This window comes from Amaranthus tricolor, chromosome 12, assembly GCF_026212465.1.
Source record: "Amaranthus tricolor cultivar Red isolate AtriRed21 chromosome 12, ASM2621246v1, whole genome shotgun sequence".
Lineage (NCBI taxonomy): Eukaryota > Viridiplantae > Streptophyta > Magnoliopsida > Caryophyllales > Amaranthaceae > Amaranthus > Amaranthus tricolor.
Genome location: NC_080058.1, coordinates 6,354,089 through 6,372,854, shown reverse-complemented (window position 1 = coordinate 6,372,854; position 18,766 = coordinate 6,354,089). Strand labels below are relative to the sequence as shown.

Here is an 18,766-nt window from a genome sequence, read left to right as displayed (position 1 = left end):
TGATTTTAAAAGAGTTGGTAAATTTTTTGGTTCATTTTCTGTTTTTGGTCGTTCTAGTACAATTGCGTCCGTATGATCTACTTGATGCATATGTGTTTTAGTGAGTATCCTTAAGCCTTTGGTTAGTGATTTATTAGGACACTTGATGCATGTAAAAGTCTCGTGCAATGATGAGAAGGGTGTCGAATTGGTCATAACCACTTGGGTTGATAAGTTTCTTACACACTTTATGGTCAAAATTGGTTAATGGATACTTTGGTGATAAACCTTTCTCAAGTAACCCACTCAATCAGAAGCTTAAACTGATGGTTAAGGCTTCAGGATATGTTATATACTCTAACACGCCTTCTCACACGAGAGCCCATTAGGCTAGAAGTGTGGATGTGCATAGGCGCTGAATATTCCACTTTAAATGAGGGATGGTTGAGATTCGAACTCTTGACCTCTTGTTACGTTGGCTTCTGATACCATGTATGGAAACTGAAAACCCTTGGTCTTGTGTACCTTTTTAAGAGATGTGTCTCAAGCCTAACCCATTAAAAATTCATGCATATTTATTATATTCTTAATGCCTACTTACATTATCCTTAAAGCTTACTTACCGTATCCTTAATGTCTACTTTTAATATCTTAAATATCAACTTACATCGTTTTTAATGTCTAATTATAATATTTCGAAAAAATATACAATAAACCAATCCAATCCCAAGAATTTACTACTCCTACTAAATAGGCGTGAATAGTGGAAAATGGGAAGTCCATTGAAGAAATTAAAGTGGTTTCACCACTCATAAATAATAATATGGACAGTCCTATCAACTTCTCTTGACATAATTGTAATTGTGTAATCATAATCAGGATGAGGACTTCCAATTGTGGGCATTTAAGTATGCTGATTGTCCCATAATAATTAGGTGAATCTTATGCTTGTAATAACATGTTAAATTAATTTATTACATAGTTTAAGATGGCTTACAAATATTGTGTATGTTTTTTTTCTTTCCATTTACTTTTTAACACAGTTTTCAATGTAAATTTTAAATCTCAATATTTCTAAATATACATAATAAAAAATTATACATTAAGACGAATCTAACGAGATCTCACATAAATAAATTTTATCTTCTAAATATGTGTTAAAAACATTAATTAAATTTCTCTCTCTTTAAAATGAAATATTCTAAATGGAAAAAATATTAGAGAACGGAGAGAGTAGATTATAAGTGAAGAATTTCTCGAGAATCTAATAGTCATCTCTATAAATAAACAGGTTTTAATATTTGTAAAGAGTTGTTAAAAAATGCCTATAAAAAATGTATGATTAAATTATTATCCATACCATATTATACAAAGAAAATTGCGCTTAACATAAAAACTAGACCTCAAATAGGTAGAACCCTGCCGAAGAAAATTTATCTTTACTCACTAACTGTGTAATTCATCATGATATTAGTAATAGGAGTATATATTAGAGATTAGGTATGAGTTATGGCTCTCTAAAATTATGGCCGAAGCTATGTTAGGGAAAAAATAGGCCACGATCCATCTTATAAATCACTAAAAATATATTAATTTTTTGTTTGAGGCCGTTTCACTGTGAGACGATTTTAAATGAGCCAACTCAAATAATTTAGAAAAATGACTTCCTATACAAATGTGAATTCAAATTTCATTTTTTTTTCTAATGTTATTTTTTACTAATATGCTACTTATATGGACCCGTCTCACGTGACACGGTCACATACAAGACTTCTTGCAAAAAATATAGTATTTGACCACAAATATTTTAACTTGTTTAAAATCAAACTACATGTGTATTTTATTGTCAACTTAATAGAATTGAAATATTCTAAATTTTTGATAATTTCAGCCCCTCTATATAAAACCTTTTTTATCTCTTAAGCCCAATTTATTAATATTTATTATCTATTTTTACTCTATATATTTTTATGAATTAATCCAAGCAAAAATAATCTCTTAAATAGATCTTCTATTGTAAAAACAAACTACTAAAAGTTGCTCATGTGCAATTTTGTAGTGGTGAAATGAAAAGGCAATGTTGGAATAATATGTACTCCAATTATTCGAGAAGGTTGATTGATGACAACTAGTTAGTGGGGAATAACCTAAACTTGAAATGCGTTCAAACGGTCTCATTGTAAAATATATCTTATATTGACATTAAATAGCTTAAGAATATAAATAATAGGAATATGTGTTTTTTAAATTGTTTAGCTGAATGACGATTTCTAAAAACTAGCTAAAAGATATTTTGAGTGATATAAATTCTTAAATGAGATGATCTGATGGTAAAACAATCTCTATTAAGTTGACACATGTATATTTATTGTGTTAAAGTGATCACTTACAAATTTAAAATAATTATTCAGATACATAAAATAATTATATGAGTTCATCTCATGATGAAACGAAAGTAATAGAGTTGACTTGAGTGGGCCTTTTCAACACTTGTAATAGCTGGTTTTGTGAAAATTTGAAATACATAAGTGAAAAAATAAAAAAAATTAACAAAATAAACTAAGTTTTAAACTTATTCCAAAAGTAAGCGTGAAATTTTCAAATTTGAGGTTTGGGGCTGTTCGCAGTTATTAACTGCGAATAGGTCAAAGCAGACAAAATAGCTGTTCGCACGTACTAACTGCGAACAACTATTTGACCTGTTTTGACCTGTTCGCAGTTAGTAATTGCGAACAACATGCTGCACAGAAATAGGTCAAAATAGTTGTTCGCAGTTACTAACTGCGAACAACTATTTTGTCTTTTTTGACCTGTTCGCAGTTACTAACTGCGAACAGCCCCAAACCTCAGGTTTGAAAAATTCACGCTTATTTTTGGAATAAGTTTAAAACTTAGTTTATTTTGTTAATTTTTTTTATTTTTTCTCCTATGCATTTCAAATTTTCTGGTTTTGTGGTCTAACTTGAGTGGGCCTCCAAAAGGAAGACAAGTTTATATTTTGCTTTTTCTTTGGCTTTCAAATTTTGGACGAGTTTTGACTTTCTGCGTTGACTCAGAACTCCAAATCAGTATTCTAATTTCTATCAACGCGGTTACGTATTTGAAGGTTTTTTTAAATGTAGAGTATGGAGAAGATTTTTTTAGATGATGTAATAATTTATTGATTAAAATGTCATATAATATTTATAATAGTATAACAATTGATCAAATATATAATAATTTTAATTAAATAAAATTCTATATAGAAAAATCATAATCATTATAAAGAAGATCTAACACTGAAGACTTCATTCTATAACAATTGAGGGGGTCTTTGGATTTGGTGTGGCTTTGAACTTGAAATAAATTTGATACTATTGATTGTATTAGTCGAACTGATACCTATAATAACGTCATACACCTGTTTAATGTCAAATTGATAACAAGACCCCAAACTCTTACTATGAGAGACTTTAAAACCTAACATATTGGTAGATCGAATCCGATAAATGAATAGAATAAGTCTGTAATATAGAGAGATAAGACGTTGTTTGTAACGAAAAACAAAAATAAAAAAATTTGGGACTTTCTATCAACTAGAACGTTGATAATAGCCTCAAAGTAAACAATGAAGGCTAGGGGTTTTAAGAGAAAAAAAAAAAGAAAGTAGCCAACAATTAAAATAAATATTAGTTGACAGGGTATGCAGAAGATGAAAAAGAATTATATGAGAAGTGAAAAATACTCAAATTTTTTTTTTTATAAAAAATGATATTTAATCTTTAACTGAGGTAATTGTCGATTTTTTCCTTTGGAATTTTCGTGAATTTTCACTTCTCCATAGTCACATGTCTATTGATTTTAAATTTAGGAAAAATAACATCAATATTGAACGAAATAAAAGTGATTTGCTGAAAAATAATCTTATATATATACTAAATTCAACTATTTATTATTATTTTATGTATGCTTGTATTTGCTGAAAAATAAATTTTCTTTGTTGTGCGACAGCGAAAGCAAAGATTGAAAACAATAACGGAAAGCAATAAAGATTCAAACAAACAATAAAGCAATCACACCGAGAAATTAACATGGTTCACTATCAATGTGATGGCTACATCCACTGACACCGAGAATAAACTTTTCACTATAAACTGAGAGATTTTAAAATGAATGAGAAGCCACAACAATGGCTCTCCAAGCTTTTTCTCTCTTAGTTTTCCTCACTTTGTGTTTCATGCATCATATCCTAATTCTAATTAGAAGAGAGGTTTATATAGTATGCCACTTAATAAAAAGAAATTAGGTTAACAATTAGAAAGAAATCAGTCCAAAAACTAAGTAACCGTCAAAAGAACGTGCGACAACTGAATCCCCGCAAAAAACTGCACAAGTCACGGCCCGCGTACTACCTATTTTCCAAAACAATAGCTTTTCCTTCAGAAACTCGCGACCCGCGACCAAACGTACGGGCCACAACCTGAGCGTCTTCCAATCCAGTAGCTACTCCGCGCCCTGCGTAGTACTCCGCACCCCCCACACTTCGACCCATCTCTTAATTTCATCTTAAAACCCGATCTTCGACTCAATTCGAGTCACAGAATCCCAAAATTCTTATATATGATTAGTATTTGCTAAAAAAATCTACTTAAGTTCACAGTGAACAAAAGTCATAAATTTGATTTTTGTTGAATAATTATCAATTTGTAGCTTTATTTTCTGTGGATAAACAATACATGAGAGTATTGATTAATGTTTATCTTTCGTTTAATTTAATACACCATTTTAACAATGTCTTTAAAAAAACACTTCTCATCTATAATGAGGATGTATTCTTTAGCACTATGCACTACTAATTAGTTTGGTTTCAGAACTAATGTTCCATGATTTTCTCTTTTATCTTTGTAATAATAACAAGAGTAATTTCATTTTCATCACCTACATAAAAAAATAATTTTCTACCTTTTTGTGAGAGTTCTCCAGCCATTTTTTGATTAAAAAGAACAAAAATCGATTTAATTCATGTTCAAATTAAATTTAGTTTAACAAATTATATTTTGATTTCAAGGTATGCTGAAAAAAAGAAAAAATATATGAGAATCGAACTCAAAATTTTTCCTAAAAAATAATACTCAGAGCCTGTTCTCTTCGATTTATTCTTTGAACTTATTGCCATCGAGACAAATACTTATTTTTCATTCGAACTAATACTATCCTTACATATTATTATTATTATTATTATTATTATTATTATTATTATTATTATTATTATTATTATTATTACTATTATTATTATTATTATTATTTATTATTATTATTATTATTATTATTATTATTATTATTATTATTATTATTATTGTTATTGTTATTGTTGTCGTTGTTATTATTAAATATTATTATTATTATTATTATTATTTTATTGGGTTGTTTAAAATTTCATTGAGTACGATTTAGTTTATTTGTTAGATTCATGTCCTAATCAAAAGAAATAAATAATAAATATTATGGCATATTGGCATGGTTTCACACGATATGATTCATCACACTAAGAGAAGAGATAATGTTAATTTGACAATGTGTTAATGGTTTAAACTTGAGTGTTTTAATGGTTTATTATTATTATTATTTTTTTCGTGCTCCACTTTCTTAGAGAGACACCAACCTTTCAATCTTGGTGTATTTAAATTAAGTATAATTACAAATCTAAAATTTTCATGTGCAAAATGACGTAAAGTTGCAAATATAAAGATGGAGAAAATATGTCTTACTCAATCAAAGCTTTAATTAATTCACAATTTAATACTCCCTCCCTTCTTTCAAGTTCTTCCATCTTACTATAACGGGTAGTTTCTTAAGTTCTTCCATCTTACTATAACGGGTAGTTTCTTAAGTTCTTCCACTTTAGAATACTTTCTATTTTTAGAAAGTTTTTATTCCACTTTTACCCCTTAAAACCCCCTTTTCTTTTTTTGTACCCGGAATAATCATCCGGATTCATTTATTTTTCTTGGGCGTTGGGGTTTTCATTATTACACCTACTGATTTCCTACTCTTCCTCCTCCTTTTGAACGGTCATTTCTCTCTCTTCATGAAAACCATTTTCATGGCTTCAAGTGGCTTTTTCCCCCTGTTTGTTCTTCATTTTTAGTGCATTTTAACTGCATTAAAATGTAGATCGGTTTATTCTCATCATTTTGAGGTTCGTTTTGTTTATTTTGGCAAAGTTTCAAAATTGCATGCCCCCTGTTCTGGAATCCGCCATTATCTTCTTCTTGAACCTTTAAGTCTTTGCAATGGAAAACAACAAATCTAAGAGTGACTCTACAATTCCTTCATATCTTTATGATGGTCTATGCGATTATGGTGAGTTGTGTTCTTGTTCCCTCTATGGTCGTTCCCATTCTTACTCAAATGAAATTTTAAACTGGTCAAAAAAAGAGCTTGAGGCATATCAAAAGTCTCTTGAAGATGATGCCACATCTATGTATCATGAATATCCACCAACTTCTCTTTCTGTTGAAAAGGAACCAACACCAATAATTGTTGAATGGAAGTTTGACTTCCCATCTGAATTAAATCCATTAACTCCAACTAATGTGAAAGAAGATCAAATTAATTTGAGTGTCCCTAACACTACTGATGATGTTACTGCTTCTAGGGAAAAATTAAACCCCAAAAAACGTGTCTGATGATTGTAAGGTTGTTTTGATTTTGCGTTTCCTTCTTTTTTGTAATTAAATTTGACATATTGGAGCTGGTTTTAAGTGTTGTTGTTTGCTGCTGCATTATGATGATCTTTAATTTATGTTTGATGAAATTTTGTTGATATTGTGTTCTTGTGTTGATTTTCTTCTGATTTATGTTTACGTTTATATTCTGGGGCTTTTTTGGTTCTTACTGTTGGTATGATGTTTCCGATCTGATTTAAGGGTTGATGTTTGCTGCTGGTCTTATGTGTACAAGCCCCTGTGATGTCAATTTGTTGAACTTCTAAATTCTGAAAAATTTACTTTAATAACTTGGTTGAGTAGCATATGGTAAACCAAAACCCATGACTTGATTTTTTTAGCATGTTCAGTTACTTCATTTGTTGATGAACAATTATAATCTGAGAGGTGTCATAACCTCTATGAAGAATTAGGGGGCTTTTTTTTCTAAAATTATGTAAAATAATAAAGTGACTAATAAAAAAACGTGCACACTAATCATTAATATGGGTTGTGATTGACAAATTGTTGCTCCAAAGTTTTTAAAGTTACAATATTAATGATGATTTGAACAAAATAAACTGAGAAGCTTTGATGTTTTTCATCCTTAAGTTTCTTCAATTGCCTGATCATAAGCTTCTTGAATGATCTCTGTTTTTTGTGTAGCATCCTCATTTTCTGTTAATGCTTGTGTTTATTGCTGATCCCTGTTTGGGTTAAGAAAAGCTACAGCTTCTCTAACCAATAGTGTTGGGATTGTCACTTGAATCCTTAACCTGCCATTGTCTTCTTCAACCTTCTTTCCAAAGTGTGGTTGTATGTAGTCATTAGACCGCTTAACTTTTAGAATCTCATTTAAATGGTGTTGTAATGAGATCCACACATTAGTTAAGGTCTTTGGATATAACTCTCCGAATGCATCCTCAACTGCTGTGATTAATTCTGTAATGTTTTTGGGCATTTTTTTATGCATAAGTGATTGTATGCTCTTAAAGAAACCCAAGTCTAGAATATTACAATCCGGACTATTTGGAGGTTGTTGAGTAAGAATGAAAGTTAAACCCCTTTGCCTATTGTGTTGTTGCCATATTGGATCATCGTTTGTGATATGAACCCTTGCATTATCTTGTTGAATAAAAATAATGGAAGGTCCTTCACTTGGCCATTTTCTTAGTATAGCCGTAATTAATTGTCGTATGAACTTCTTGATTAACTGATTCGGATGGTTAATTTCTATTGAACCCCTTGGTCGATTCTTTGAGTCTCTTTGTGCTGCCACCCTATTGATAAAAGGAAAATTTTCAATTTTCCCATCAAACGTACATTGGCCCAAATGATTCCATCTAGGCTTAGCAACGGCCCCTAAGAACATGGCCTTAGGTGTGAACTTTGATGACTTTGTTGCTCTATATGGGACCTTTTCTTTGTGTGCTAAATAAACCCTTTGCGTTTTCTTGGTTAAATAAAACCACTTCTCGTCAATGTGAATATAATCTTACATTACTTTTTAAATCGGGTGTCTCTGAATGGTGTCTTCTTGGATAAGGTTCAAAATCCACTCCACCCTCCTTATTTTGTTGGCATCGGTTAAAGCCGAGTGTAGTGGATTTGAATGAGCCTTTATCTCGCCTCTTTTTATCAACCTCCTCACCGTTGACGGTGCCAAATCTAAATATGTTGCAACATCTCTAATGCAAGTGTGTTTGCCAATGGGTCTAGACTCAAGTAAGTTTGGTGGTACGACCACTCTTTTTCTTCCACAATTTTTGTACTTGGATTCCACAACGTATGGTTTGTTTGCTTCCTTGGTTTGTATTGCTTGTTTCCATAAATCTTGGATGGTTCTATGTGTGTAGCCGTATTTTTGAGCTATGTGTTTGAATGTACCATGAGGAAGTGAGTCACTAACCCTTAGTGACAACATCTCTTGGAAAATAAGTTGCCTTAACTCATTCGTGAGTCTTGGCTTATGCTGATTTTGTTGCTGTGGTTCTATTTCTTCCATATTTTGTGGCTCTTCTACTAATTCAGAACTAGACTCTGGAACGTATGAATTCGATCCAAAGTACCAAGCTCCTTGTTGATCATCTTCACTTCCTGAAGCCATTGAAGGCTAATGATGCGATGATCTTTTTCACAATCTGTTTTGCTGGGTTATTTTGATGAAGATAAGTGATGGCTTTGTGGGTTGTTTTACTCATCTGTTTCTGATTTTTGAAGCTATTGATCTTTGAAGCTTCTTAAATATGTTTTGAGGAACTGTTTGGAGGTGAACAAATTGAAATTTAGTTTTACTGGGTTATTTTGATGAAGATAATTGAAGATAATTAGTGAACAACAGCCTTTATAGGCTAAACTGGAATTTGTAAGGTCATTTTTTCAGATTGTTTGATTTAATTTTGATTAGATTACATGTAGTTGCTGATCCATGTTAGTTTAATTTGGTCGATACTGATTTTTATATGTAATTTCTTATTTTCTTGGTTTTGTATGGAGGGATTAAGTTCCCTCCTTTTTTTGATTGTAGAGCTCCAAACTTTTCCAATTTGGAAAGTTAGTGAATTCACCTCCATTGTAAGATTTTCTTTTATTTTTAATTAATTTAATAAAATCAGTTTTTTTTTATTTTACTTTTATTAATAATTATTTCCTCTCTCATATTTTCAATACAATCATTACTTCACACTACTATTTAATTAAAATAATATCCACTACAACCAAAGATTCTATCTTTCTTAACATGTGTGAAAAACCCAAAATGAAAGGAATTAAAAGAACGGAGGGTATACAATATTGTATACAAGAAAAATAATATTGTGGGACAAAGCTATAAGCTCTTTATAAAAATTAAATTGAGTGAATAGTGACGTCTAAGATAAAATTAAGTATATAGACTTTATTTTAAAAAATAGCTTTCAGTCAAAATTATTTCCAATTCTACGCAAAAGGGAAAATTATTCCCTTGCACTTAAGATGATAGTTAAAAGTTAAAACTACTAATTCAAATAGCGATTTTGATAACAAAATTGCTATAAAGGAAAAAACAGAAAGGTTTTAAACGACAAAAAAACTATCCCTTATTTGAGTTGAATTTTGTATAATCTATGGACCACAGTGTGATGTGGCATATATGTAATTTAATTTGGGTTGCAACAAAAGGTGTGGCCCATTGCTAAGAGAATATTTGCAAATTTTAGGCTTTTGCGAATTATATTTTAAATGTTTATTTTTTGCCAATTACATCCTCTGAAGTATTAAAGTCTATAATATTTATGTCAAATCACAGAATTCTAACCACATATCCTAAAATTTCAACCACAAAGTGCAATAACTTTAAAATGTTATCAATGTTGAAACATATTAATGGTAATGTTTGCCTTTTGCTTTAAACAGTGCTACCACTTGATTTTTGCTATAGATGGATTAAATTAGATAAGTTAAAGATTTATATAGTGTGTTGGCAATGGTGCAATTTCATATGGGACATTTAATAAAGATAGAATGACTAAATTTTTATCACTAGGAAAATGATGATATTATTAATGGTTCTTACTCGAGTATATAATCACTATTAGGGCATGTTTGGATTGGGTGTAAATAATTAAGGGAAGAAATAAAGTCAAATTAATGAAATTAAGAAAAAATGAGCATAAAATAAAAATAATAAAAGAAAAAGAAGATGATTTCCCTTATTATGGAGGTAATACATTCTCCCACCCTCCCTTACGATAAATATTTACCCCATAAAATTGAAAGCTCCCTTCATTTTTCATCACTTTGCAATCATTCTTCCACCTCTGCAACAATCAAATTTCACTATTTTCTCTTTTTTTTTTACTTTGACTGTTTTTCATCCTTTAAATATTTACACTCAATCCAAACATGTCACCATTGTTTGAATAAATAGTGCTAAAACTTATCTGGTTTACTTGAATAAAAATAAATTGCTTCTAAGGCAAATAGCCAACTAGGTAATATTAAGTTAAAGCAAATTTATGACAAAAATTAGGATAAGCTATTAATCAAATTATAAATTCAGATCAACTAGAATATATGGATTATGGAACCTAATCATGCCTTTTTGTAACATTATCATGTAATTTAAGTAACAAATCATTAATATTAATTCATTTATTAATTTTGATCTGATTTGATATTATTTCTCATTCTGTTTTAAAAAATGTTTGGTGTACTGTGAATATTTTATCAATTTTTTAACCTATGCACTAGGTGTATATGTTTAAATAACAAAATTGGTCATTATTTTAAATCTAATGGAGTAGGAGATGTCATCTAAAATTGGTAATTTTAATAATATTTTAGAGAATATTCTGAATCAAATTTCAAATAATTACCAATTTTATTGTTGACATATATATCTGGTGTATATGTTAGAAAAACTAATATTTTATTATTAATTTAATGTTTTGACGATTATTATTACCACTATATTTAATATATTGATCAATGGGTGAATGATATAATTCAGCTTGCAATAATACCAATGACAAGAATGGGTGTAATTGTGTCTCTACTTGTATTTTCAATTCATCTTGGAGGTGCTTTTGGAAGATCATTTTCTCAACAACCAATATTAACTTTTAAGGTCGATCATGATCTCCCTATCTTTGATTTTTTTTTTTTTTCATAATTTTGTAAGGTATCCTCAGGTAAAGGAAGAAATAAGTGAAAATTAAATTAAACACTTTTTATTAAAAGTAATACTTTGCTTTTTAACTGAAATAAGACTTGATTCTCTATTTTCATTTATATTTTATTTTTTACTAGACTAGGCTTATACATTACACAATTTTTATATTTTGTGAAAATATTGAAATTGATTTTTATATATGGTGTTTTCTCATTTTCAAAATAAACCTAGTTATTGAGAATTATTGATTAGTCTAGAGGTTAATGACTATTCCGTTTACCTTTATGATGGGGTTTAATTCTTAAAGAAAAATTTAAATTCCTTTATGATGGGGTTTAATTCTTAAAGAAAAATTTAAATTCCTTTCTCCACAAGCAATTTAAAAATTAACTATATTGAAACATTTTAACGTTGACTTTTTACAAATATATTGTCTTTTTTCCATTCAGATAATAATTTAATTGTTTACGAATATCCAATGATTTTAACGATGTTAATTTATTGGAAAAATTACTCAATAATCCAACTTTTTTATGATTTTTCTACAATAATCTCACCTATTGATTAACCATGAATAATTTCAACTTTAAAGGGTATGTGCTAGAGTAAACTTGAGTAACTCGATAACCTGCTATAGTAGGTAATTCACCAAAAAAGTAAACTAAAAAATAATTTAAAATCAGAGAAATATCTAAATTTACATAAAAATTCTAAATAATAAAAAAAATCATAATTTTTTTTGAATATTTTTTTAACATTCTTTTCAAAATTTTATTTTAATTTATCTTTGTTTTTTAAAAAATAAAACTTGCTAGCAAGTTATCCAGTTACCAGGTTTACTCTAGGAAAATACTCCTCGATTTCTCGATTTGGAATTATTCATGGTTAATAAATAGGTGGGATTATTGTAGGAAAATCATGAATAGGTTGGATTATTCTAAGTAATTTTTTCTAATTTATTTAGAGTTATTATTGTGAGAAACCATCTCTCAGTGACAATTTCAAATAAAAAGTTTATATTCTCATAATATTTATTAAATAAGCTATTTAACCATATGTATAAGGCGTGTCTCTCGCTAAAACCATCTCATACGATAATTTATGATTTATTCATAATGACAAAAATTATAATCTTTTCTTATTTATAAATTCTATTATTGCAGGCTAATAATGGACAAGTTTATGACTGTGTAGATTTTTACAAGCAATCGGCCTTTAATCATCCTTTATTAAAGGATCAAATTCCCAAGGTATAATATATTATATATTATATATACAATATTCTTTTTCCAAATTAATTTGTCACAAAATTAGTTAAAATAATGCACACCTATCAAAATGAATATATCATAGGAGTATTAAATTATATATTGATTGATCCTATCCAAATTCTTTATGCCTTTGTACCAAGTATAAACAACATCTTAATAAAAAAATTTTAAAAAGCATAAATTTTTGTAATACATACTACCTTTTGCATTTGATTTGGTGTACATAAATTTGCAATTTAAAAGGTGGGTTTTTGTTCAAAAATATATAAAGCTAGTATATTACAAATAAGAAGGTTGTAGTTATAATTATTGGTGTACAAAGTTTGATTTAAACAATATATGAAATCCGAATGCATTTTGTTTTTAATGAGAAATTCCACGTGGTAACTCTGAGATTTCGGGTTTTCTATATGGTAATCAAAACTTTTAAAAAATCCACACGGTAACCCTGAGGTTTACCAAATTGTCTCACCGTAATTTTTTTGCACATAAAAACGTTAGCAAATGATAATTTCAAAGTTTAAGGCTGCCGTACGCCTATTTATGCGACTCACCATTTTAAATTCCACCAGTTTTAACCTTTTCTCCCAAAACATAAACCCAAACTCTATTATCTTTCATCTAAATCATATTTTCTCCCTCAAATCCAAAGATGGTAGAGTTAGGGTTTATGTTTTGGGGGAAAATGTTGAAACTGATGGCATTTGAAATGGTGAGTCGCATAAATAGGCGTACAACAGCCTTACCGCGTGGATTTTTTAAAAGTTTTGCTTATCACGTGGAAAACCCAAAATCTAAAAGTTACCATGCATGTACACAAGTTTTAAAAAATTAGAATTGTTAATCTATTGTAATTTTTATATGTAAATTCAAAAGTTTTGTTTTAGAAAGATTACAGTTTAGTTTGATCTAGGTGTTAAACTAGAAACTAAATATTGTGCACCCCTAGTTGTAAAACAAAAAATTGAAAAAAAAATAAAACTTTCTTTGGAAACGAGTAGAAAGTTTTGACATGCAGTTATTAATCGATATCCTAAATTAAATAAAATGATGAAAATTCATATAATTTGCAAGAACATATTTGTATGTTTGGTGATCAAATAAATTTGTATAGTATTTGTATCCAAGCATAACATTTCATCTGTCTCTTTTATTTTGTACTTATTATAAAATAAATAAATTTTAGTGAAAAGAAAAATTGAGTTGTAAAATGAGACTAAAAAAAAGGAAAGGATAGAAATGAAAGGTTTAAGTTATGGATAAAATTAAAACAAAACGAGTAGGATTATTGCAAAATCATATGGTAATACTAAGCATTAGATAAATAATGGTAATGGGAAAAAGGCTCTAATAACTTATAATATGTGCATATTATCTTTAATTTGTCAGAGTGAGATAAATAATCCAAACACAAGGAAACATAACTACCATGATCAAGCACAACACATAGAAATGGATTATCAATATCATATTGAACTCATAATGTGAAATTTTCTAATACTAAGCATTATTTATTGCACTTAAATAACCTCCATAGTACATTAAACGACCCCAATACTCTCCCTGATAACCCTCATCCAAAACAGTGTATGAACTTGGACAATGGTATACTTTTTGAGTGCCTTGAGGTTCAACATATATAGAAGTATCAGTATCAACTGTTACATGAGCGCAAAATGCTGAATTTGCAGTGTCATAACTGGCCTTTCTACTATTACCCATTTCTGGATGTGGACTTATGCTTTCTGGGTTGTTGATTTCTCCTCCCCATGAGACTTGATTCGCCACTTCTTTTAAACTCGTAAACAGACTGCCAGGCCAGTATCCTACTGGAAATGGATCGTCAATTGATAAAGTCATCCACCAATTACCGTCGTCTGGATGCTACATGTGTATAAAAATGATAGAGAAAATAAGATATATATTGAGTTTCAAAAAAAAAAATTTATCTTGGATACTACACATGTATAAAAAATATTAGTGCGTTACTTAAAATAGGGGCAGATTAAAGATTTTAAAGGTTCTATATATGTGTTTTTGCAATGTCTTTTTAAAATAGATCTTTTTGTTATATTAAAAAATAATTCGTTGCATTTTGAGAAAAATAATTTAAAACAAGATGTATTTTAACATTATACTTTTTTAATATATAAAAAAATATTTACAAAAGAACCATTTAATTTTTGAAGGTCATTATTTCTGGGGAGATCCAAGGTGGTCGACTATCTCAAATACATTAAGAACTTTTTAATTAAATGGGACAAATTCTAAGAGACGAAAAAGAGTATACCTTTTGGATAGTAATATTCCAAGAATATTGAGTGCCTCCGATAGATGAATATTTTTGTGGGGTATCACCTAGAGCCACTGATTTTGAGACTTGAACAAACCCTGGACATGCATGATTTAAACATTCTTCTTGTCTACTCTATAACAATAATTAGGAATATACATAATTAGATGACATGTATTCAAAGATTTTTATCTATTTAATTAATTACTATCTTCAATGGCTAATTAGTAAAAAAAAAATAATGTATACATTATTATTACCGTAAACTTTGCGTAGAGATGGGCTTCATTATCATGAAAGAAGCTTGGATTTACCTGATCAAAATAATGAAAAGTGAGGTTTTGAATTGAGTTGTCACTCGGTATTTGAAAATTAATTGTTGTATGTTGGCTGTAACTTATTTGACTAACTGATAGTATTGACTTGTTTATTACGTTATAAGTCAACTCTATGATAAGCTAACTATAATTATTAATTAGAAAGACATTTGGTAACTATTAATTGTTAGTTATGGTTGTTTTTTATTAGAGAAAACATAAGCTAAAAAGCCAAAAACAAATGAAAAAGCTACATAAAATAGTTATTTGATTTATGTTGGCTTAAAAATCAGATTTTTCTAAAGGCTTAAAATCATTTGTCAAAACATATTTTTTTACTGATTAACAAACTAAAAATGAAAAAAATGAAAAACTAAGTACAAAACTATTTGTCAAACAAATGTATTAGTCATATCGTAATAAAATGATTTGGGTAAAACATTAAGATACAAACCATCCATCCAGCTTCAATACTTTCTAGGCCATTTGATAATTTAACTCGAGCAGAGGACCATTGTGAACTTTGTACCACCGGTTTATGAAGAGATAAATCAGCACTTGTTCCATAGAATTTTCTATTCATATCATCCAACGTTGTTGCTATCACTGCACTCTGCATCAACATAAAAAAAATTCTATTTTTATCGCAAATTTTAGACAAAAATCATTTTATTCATCCTTATTTTAATATTTTAATAAAGATTATGGTTCCCACATATCTTTCACTAATTTCATTTTAACATTTTCATATTCGATCTCCATATGTTTCTCACTATCTTTATAAAAAAAATTTATTAGTTGTTGTGGTCTATATTTTTCACTAACTTTATTTAAATATTGTTTTAATCATTATTGTCCTTATTTTCCTCCCTCAAATTTAATATTTAATAAAATAATATATTTACTATTTAAAAAAATCTATTTTTCTTTAATTTTCGTGAACATTACTCGTAGGAATTTCATTAAGGAACGGAGAAAGTAGTATATAAGCTTGGTAGGATGATGTTGACTAGTATATAAGCTTCGTGGAGTGGTTTTTTTTTAAGGAACGTAATCAAGTTTGTATAGTCAATGTTCCTTTTAAGAGTATTTGTATACACAAGCAAAGGCAAAGCAAAGAGTATAAAGACCATATTTACTTTTTTATAGTTAAGAAAATTAAGAACCTTTTTAATTATTATTTTTAAAACATAACATAAGACAAAAAAATATATGATATACCAAATAAATAGATATAAACCATCAAAAAAACCAAAATTATAATAACATATACGTAAAAATAATAAAAATTGAAAGAAAACTCAAATAAAAATATACTACAAAAGAATCAAAACAATAAACAAGAAACCAATAAGGCACATTATCAACTGAACTAAACTTGACTTGTGAACTATAAGTTTGTCAATATATAAGGCTCATGTTCTATATAGACTTAAACGGTCGGACACCTTAAATAAGCCTAAAACCACATGTACATAAGCCTATAAGGATTTATTGTATTATCGATTGAAACAGGGTTCTTAGGCCCTTACAAGTTCATGACAAAATAGTGCATAAATTCTTATGAAAGACGGTCTCTTTGAGAAACTAACTTTAATTAGGTTGACTCATAAAGAAAAATACAGAGTGACAGTATGCATTAAGCTTTAAAGGCCTAACTTAAGAGACATCTTCCAAAAAAACGATCTCTTAAAAGACCGGCTGAAAATAGTAGGGTCATATATGGGTATTTCCTCAATAAAAGTTTTAGAAAATTATAAAATCTTACACAATGTTGTTGCGGCGGGGTAGGTGGTGGTTGACTAATTTCACCGCGACCAGCTGTAAGATTATAGGAGTATCGTAAAATGGGAACAGTTCCCGACGGACAACCTCCATTCTTCAACCCAATGTTCTTAGCTAATTTTCCATCATCTTCTACTAAGCTTGGTCTAAACTGCAACCAAGGCCATCTATTAGCATATGTAAAGCGCTCTATAGTATAAGGCTTGATTATGAAAGGATCCTTAAAAATTTATTATTATACTTATTTGATTTATTATTTTAATTAAAACGAATATATATATATATATATATATATATATATATATATATATATATATATATATATATATATATATATATATATATAGATACCTTTGCAATTTGATCCTTTAATGAAGGATGATTAAAGGCGGGTTGCTTGTAAAAATCTACACAGTCATAAACTTGTCCATTATTAGCCTGCAATAACAGATTGTAATAAAGAGTGAACATGACAAATTTTTTATTAGGACCGTTTCATTCTGAAATGACTTAATATGAACTGATCTGTTTTTAATTTATTTATAAAAAAATAGTTTAGATGTTATTTAATCTTTTTAACATAAATGATTTTGGACTGTTTGTATGAGTCCGTCTCACGATATGACGATTCCATATAAGATTTGTTGAATGGGAGGGTACAGGCCGAGCCTAAAAACAGAAATACCAATAAAAAAAAAGATATGAGAAAAAATCATTGGATATTGATAAGCAATTGAATTATTATTCTTTTGATGGGAAAAAAGACAATTAATTTTTTTTATAGATGGTAAAAATCAAATCCTCATTACAAGGGGAATGAAAAAGCCCTTACCTGCTAGGTTAATCAATGAATAATTTGAAAATAAGATAAGAAGAAATGTAAAAATTAATTCCAATATTCTGACAATACATAAAAATCATAAAGAATTAAATTATTATTAAAAATTAAAAAAATTGTGTGTCGCATAAGCCTAGGCTAGTAAGAAAGTAAAATAAAAGCGAATATAGAGAATCGAATTTTATCTCTCTCATTTTATTAAAAAAAATTAATTTAATTCTCAACTAACCTTTTTCCCACCCGCAATACTAATAAAACAATGGAAAATAGGGAGAACATGACCTTAAGAGTTAGGATTGGTTGTTGAGAAAATGATCTTCCAAAGGCACCTCCAAGAAGTATTGAAAATACAAGTAGAGACACAATTACACCCATTGTTGTCATTGGTATGGCAAGCTGAATTATATAATTCGCTCAAATTTCAATATATATAGTGGTAATTAAGAATAAATAAATTTTAGCAATAAATCAAACATTTTTGTAAAATAAAGATAAAGAATGGGAAATAATATCAAATCAAATCAAAATAAAAGGAATTAATATTACTGATTTGTTACCTAAATCACTTGATATATTCGTATAATCCATATATTCTAGTGAATAGTAAGGATCGGAATTTTTTATTTGATTATTATCTTATCCTAATTTATGTCATAAATTTACCTAGTTGGCTGATTGTCTTAAAAATAAAATATTTGATTCCTTTAGAATAAAATTAGTTGAACAGTGAGATACTTTGCTGTTAAAATAGATATATGTAAAAAAGCCAAAAAATTCAAGTGGCACTCATTGGAATTCTACCACAAAGATTTATGATATTTGCAAAATTTTAATGACTTGCCAAATTATTTACACCCAGTCATTTTCTATTAATATACTATATAATATAATATATAATATAAATATATATCTATTTAAAAAAATCCCTAGGGGCACTCATCGGAAA

The 18,766-nt window shown here is 28.7% G+C and overlaps 2 protein-coding genes across 2 annotated transcripts; both read right to left on the bottom strand.

Annotated features, from left to right (window-relative positions):
* Positions 1–7,359: 7,359 nt before the first annotated feature.
* LOC130828476 (uncharacterized) lies at positions 7,360–8,037 on the bottom strand. The gene has a single exon (XM_057694462.1). The coding sequence runs from the start codon at positions 8,035–8,037 to the stop codon at positions 7,360–7,362; it is 678 nt and encodes a 225-aa protein (XP_057550445.1).
* A 6,050-nt stretch (positions 8,038–14,087) lies between these two features.
* On the bottom strand, positions 14,088–18,195 carry LOC130828475 (uncharacterized). The gene is made up of 8 exons (XM_057694461.1): positions 18,103–18,195; positions 17,601–17,651; positions 17,334–17,420; positions 16,966–17,133; positions 15,652–15,810; positions 15,141–15,194; positions 14,878–15,015; positions 14,088–14,471 (listed from the first exon to the last, which is right to left on the bottom strand). The coding sequence occupies exons 1-8, from the start codon at positions 18,193–18,195 to the stop codon at positions 14,088–14,090; spliced, it is 1,134 nt and encodes a 377-aa protein (XP_057550444.1).
* Between the last annotated feature and the right edge of the window lie 571 nt (positions 18,196–18,766).

What these genes read in the sequence shown, in the direction of transcription:
- LOC130828476 (XM_057694462.1), bottom strand. Translation starts at nt 8,037, where the DNA reads ATGTTCTTAGGGGCCGTTGCTAAGCCTAGATGGAATCATTTGGGCCAA.
- LOC130828475 (XM_057694461.1), bottom strand. Translation starts at nt 18,195, where the DNA reads ATGGGTGTAATTGTGTCTCTACTTGTATTTTCAATACTTCTTGGAGGT. An exon ending in TTATATGGAATCGTCATATC is followed by an intron (nt 17,421 to 17,600) that starts GTGAGACGGACT and finishes CTGTTATTGCAG; the next exon opens with GCTAATAATGGACAAGTTTA. An exon ending in TAAAGGATCAAATTGCAAAG is followed by an intron (nt 17,134 to 17,333) that starts GTATCTATATAT and finishes CCTTGGTTGCAG; the next exon opens with TTTAGACCAAGCTTAGTAGA.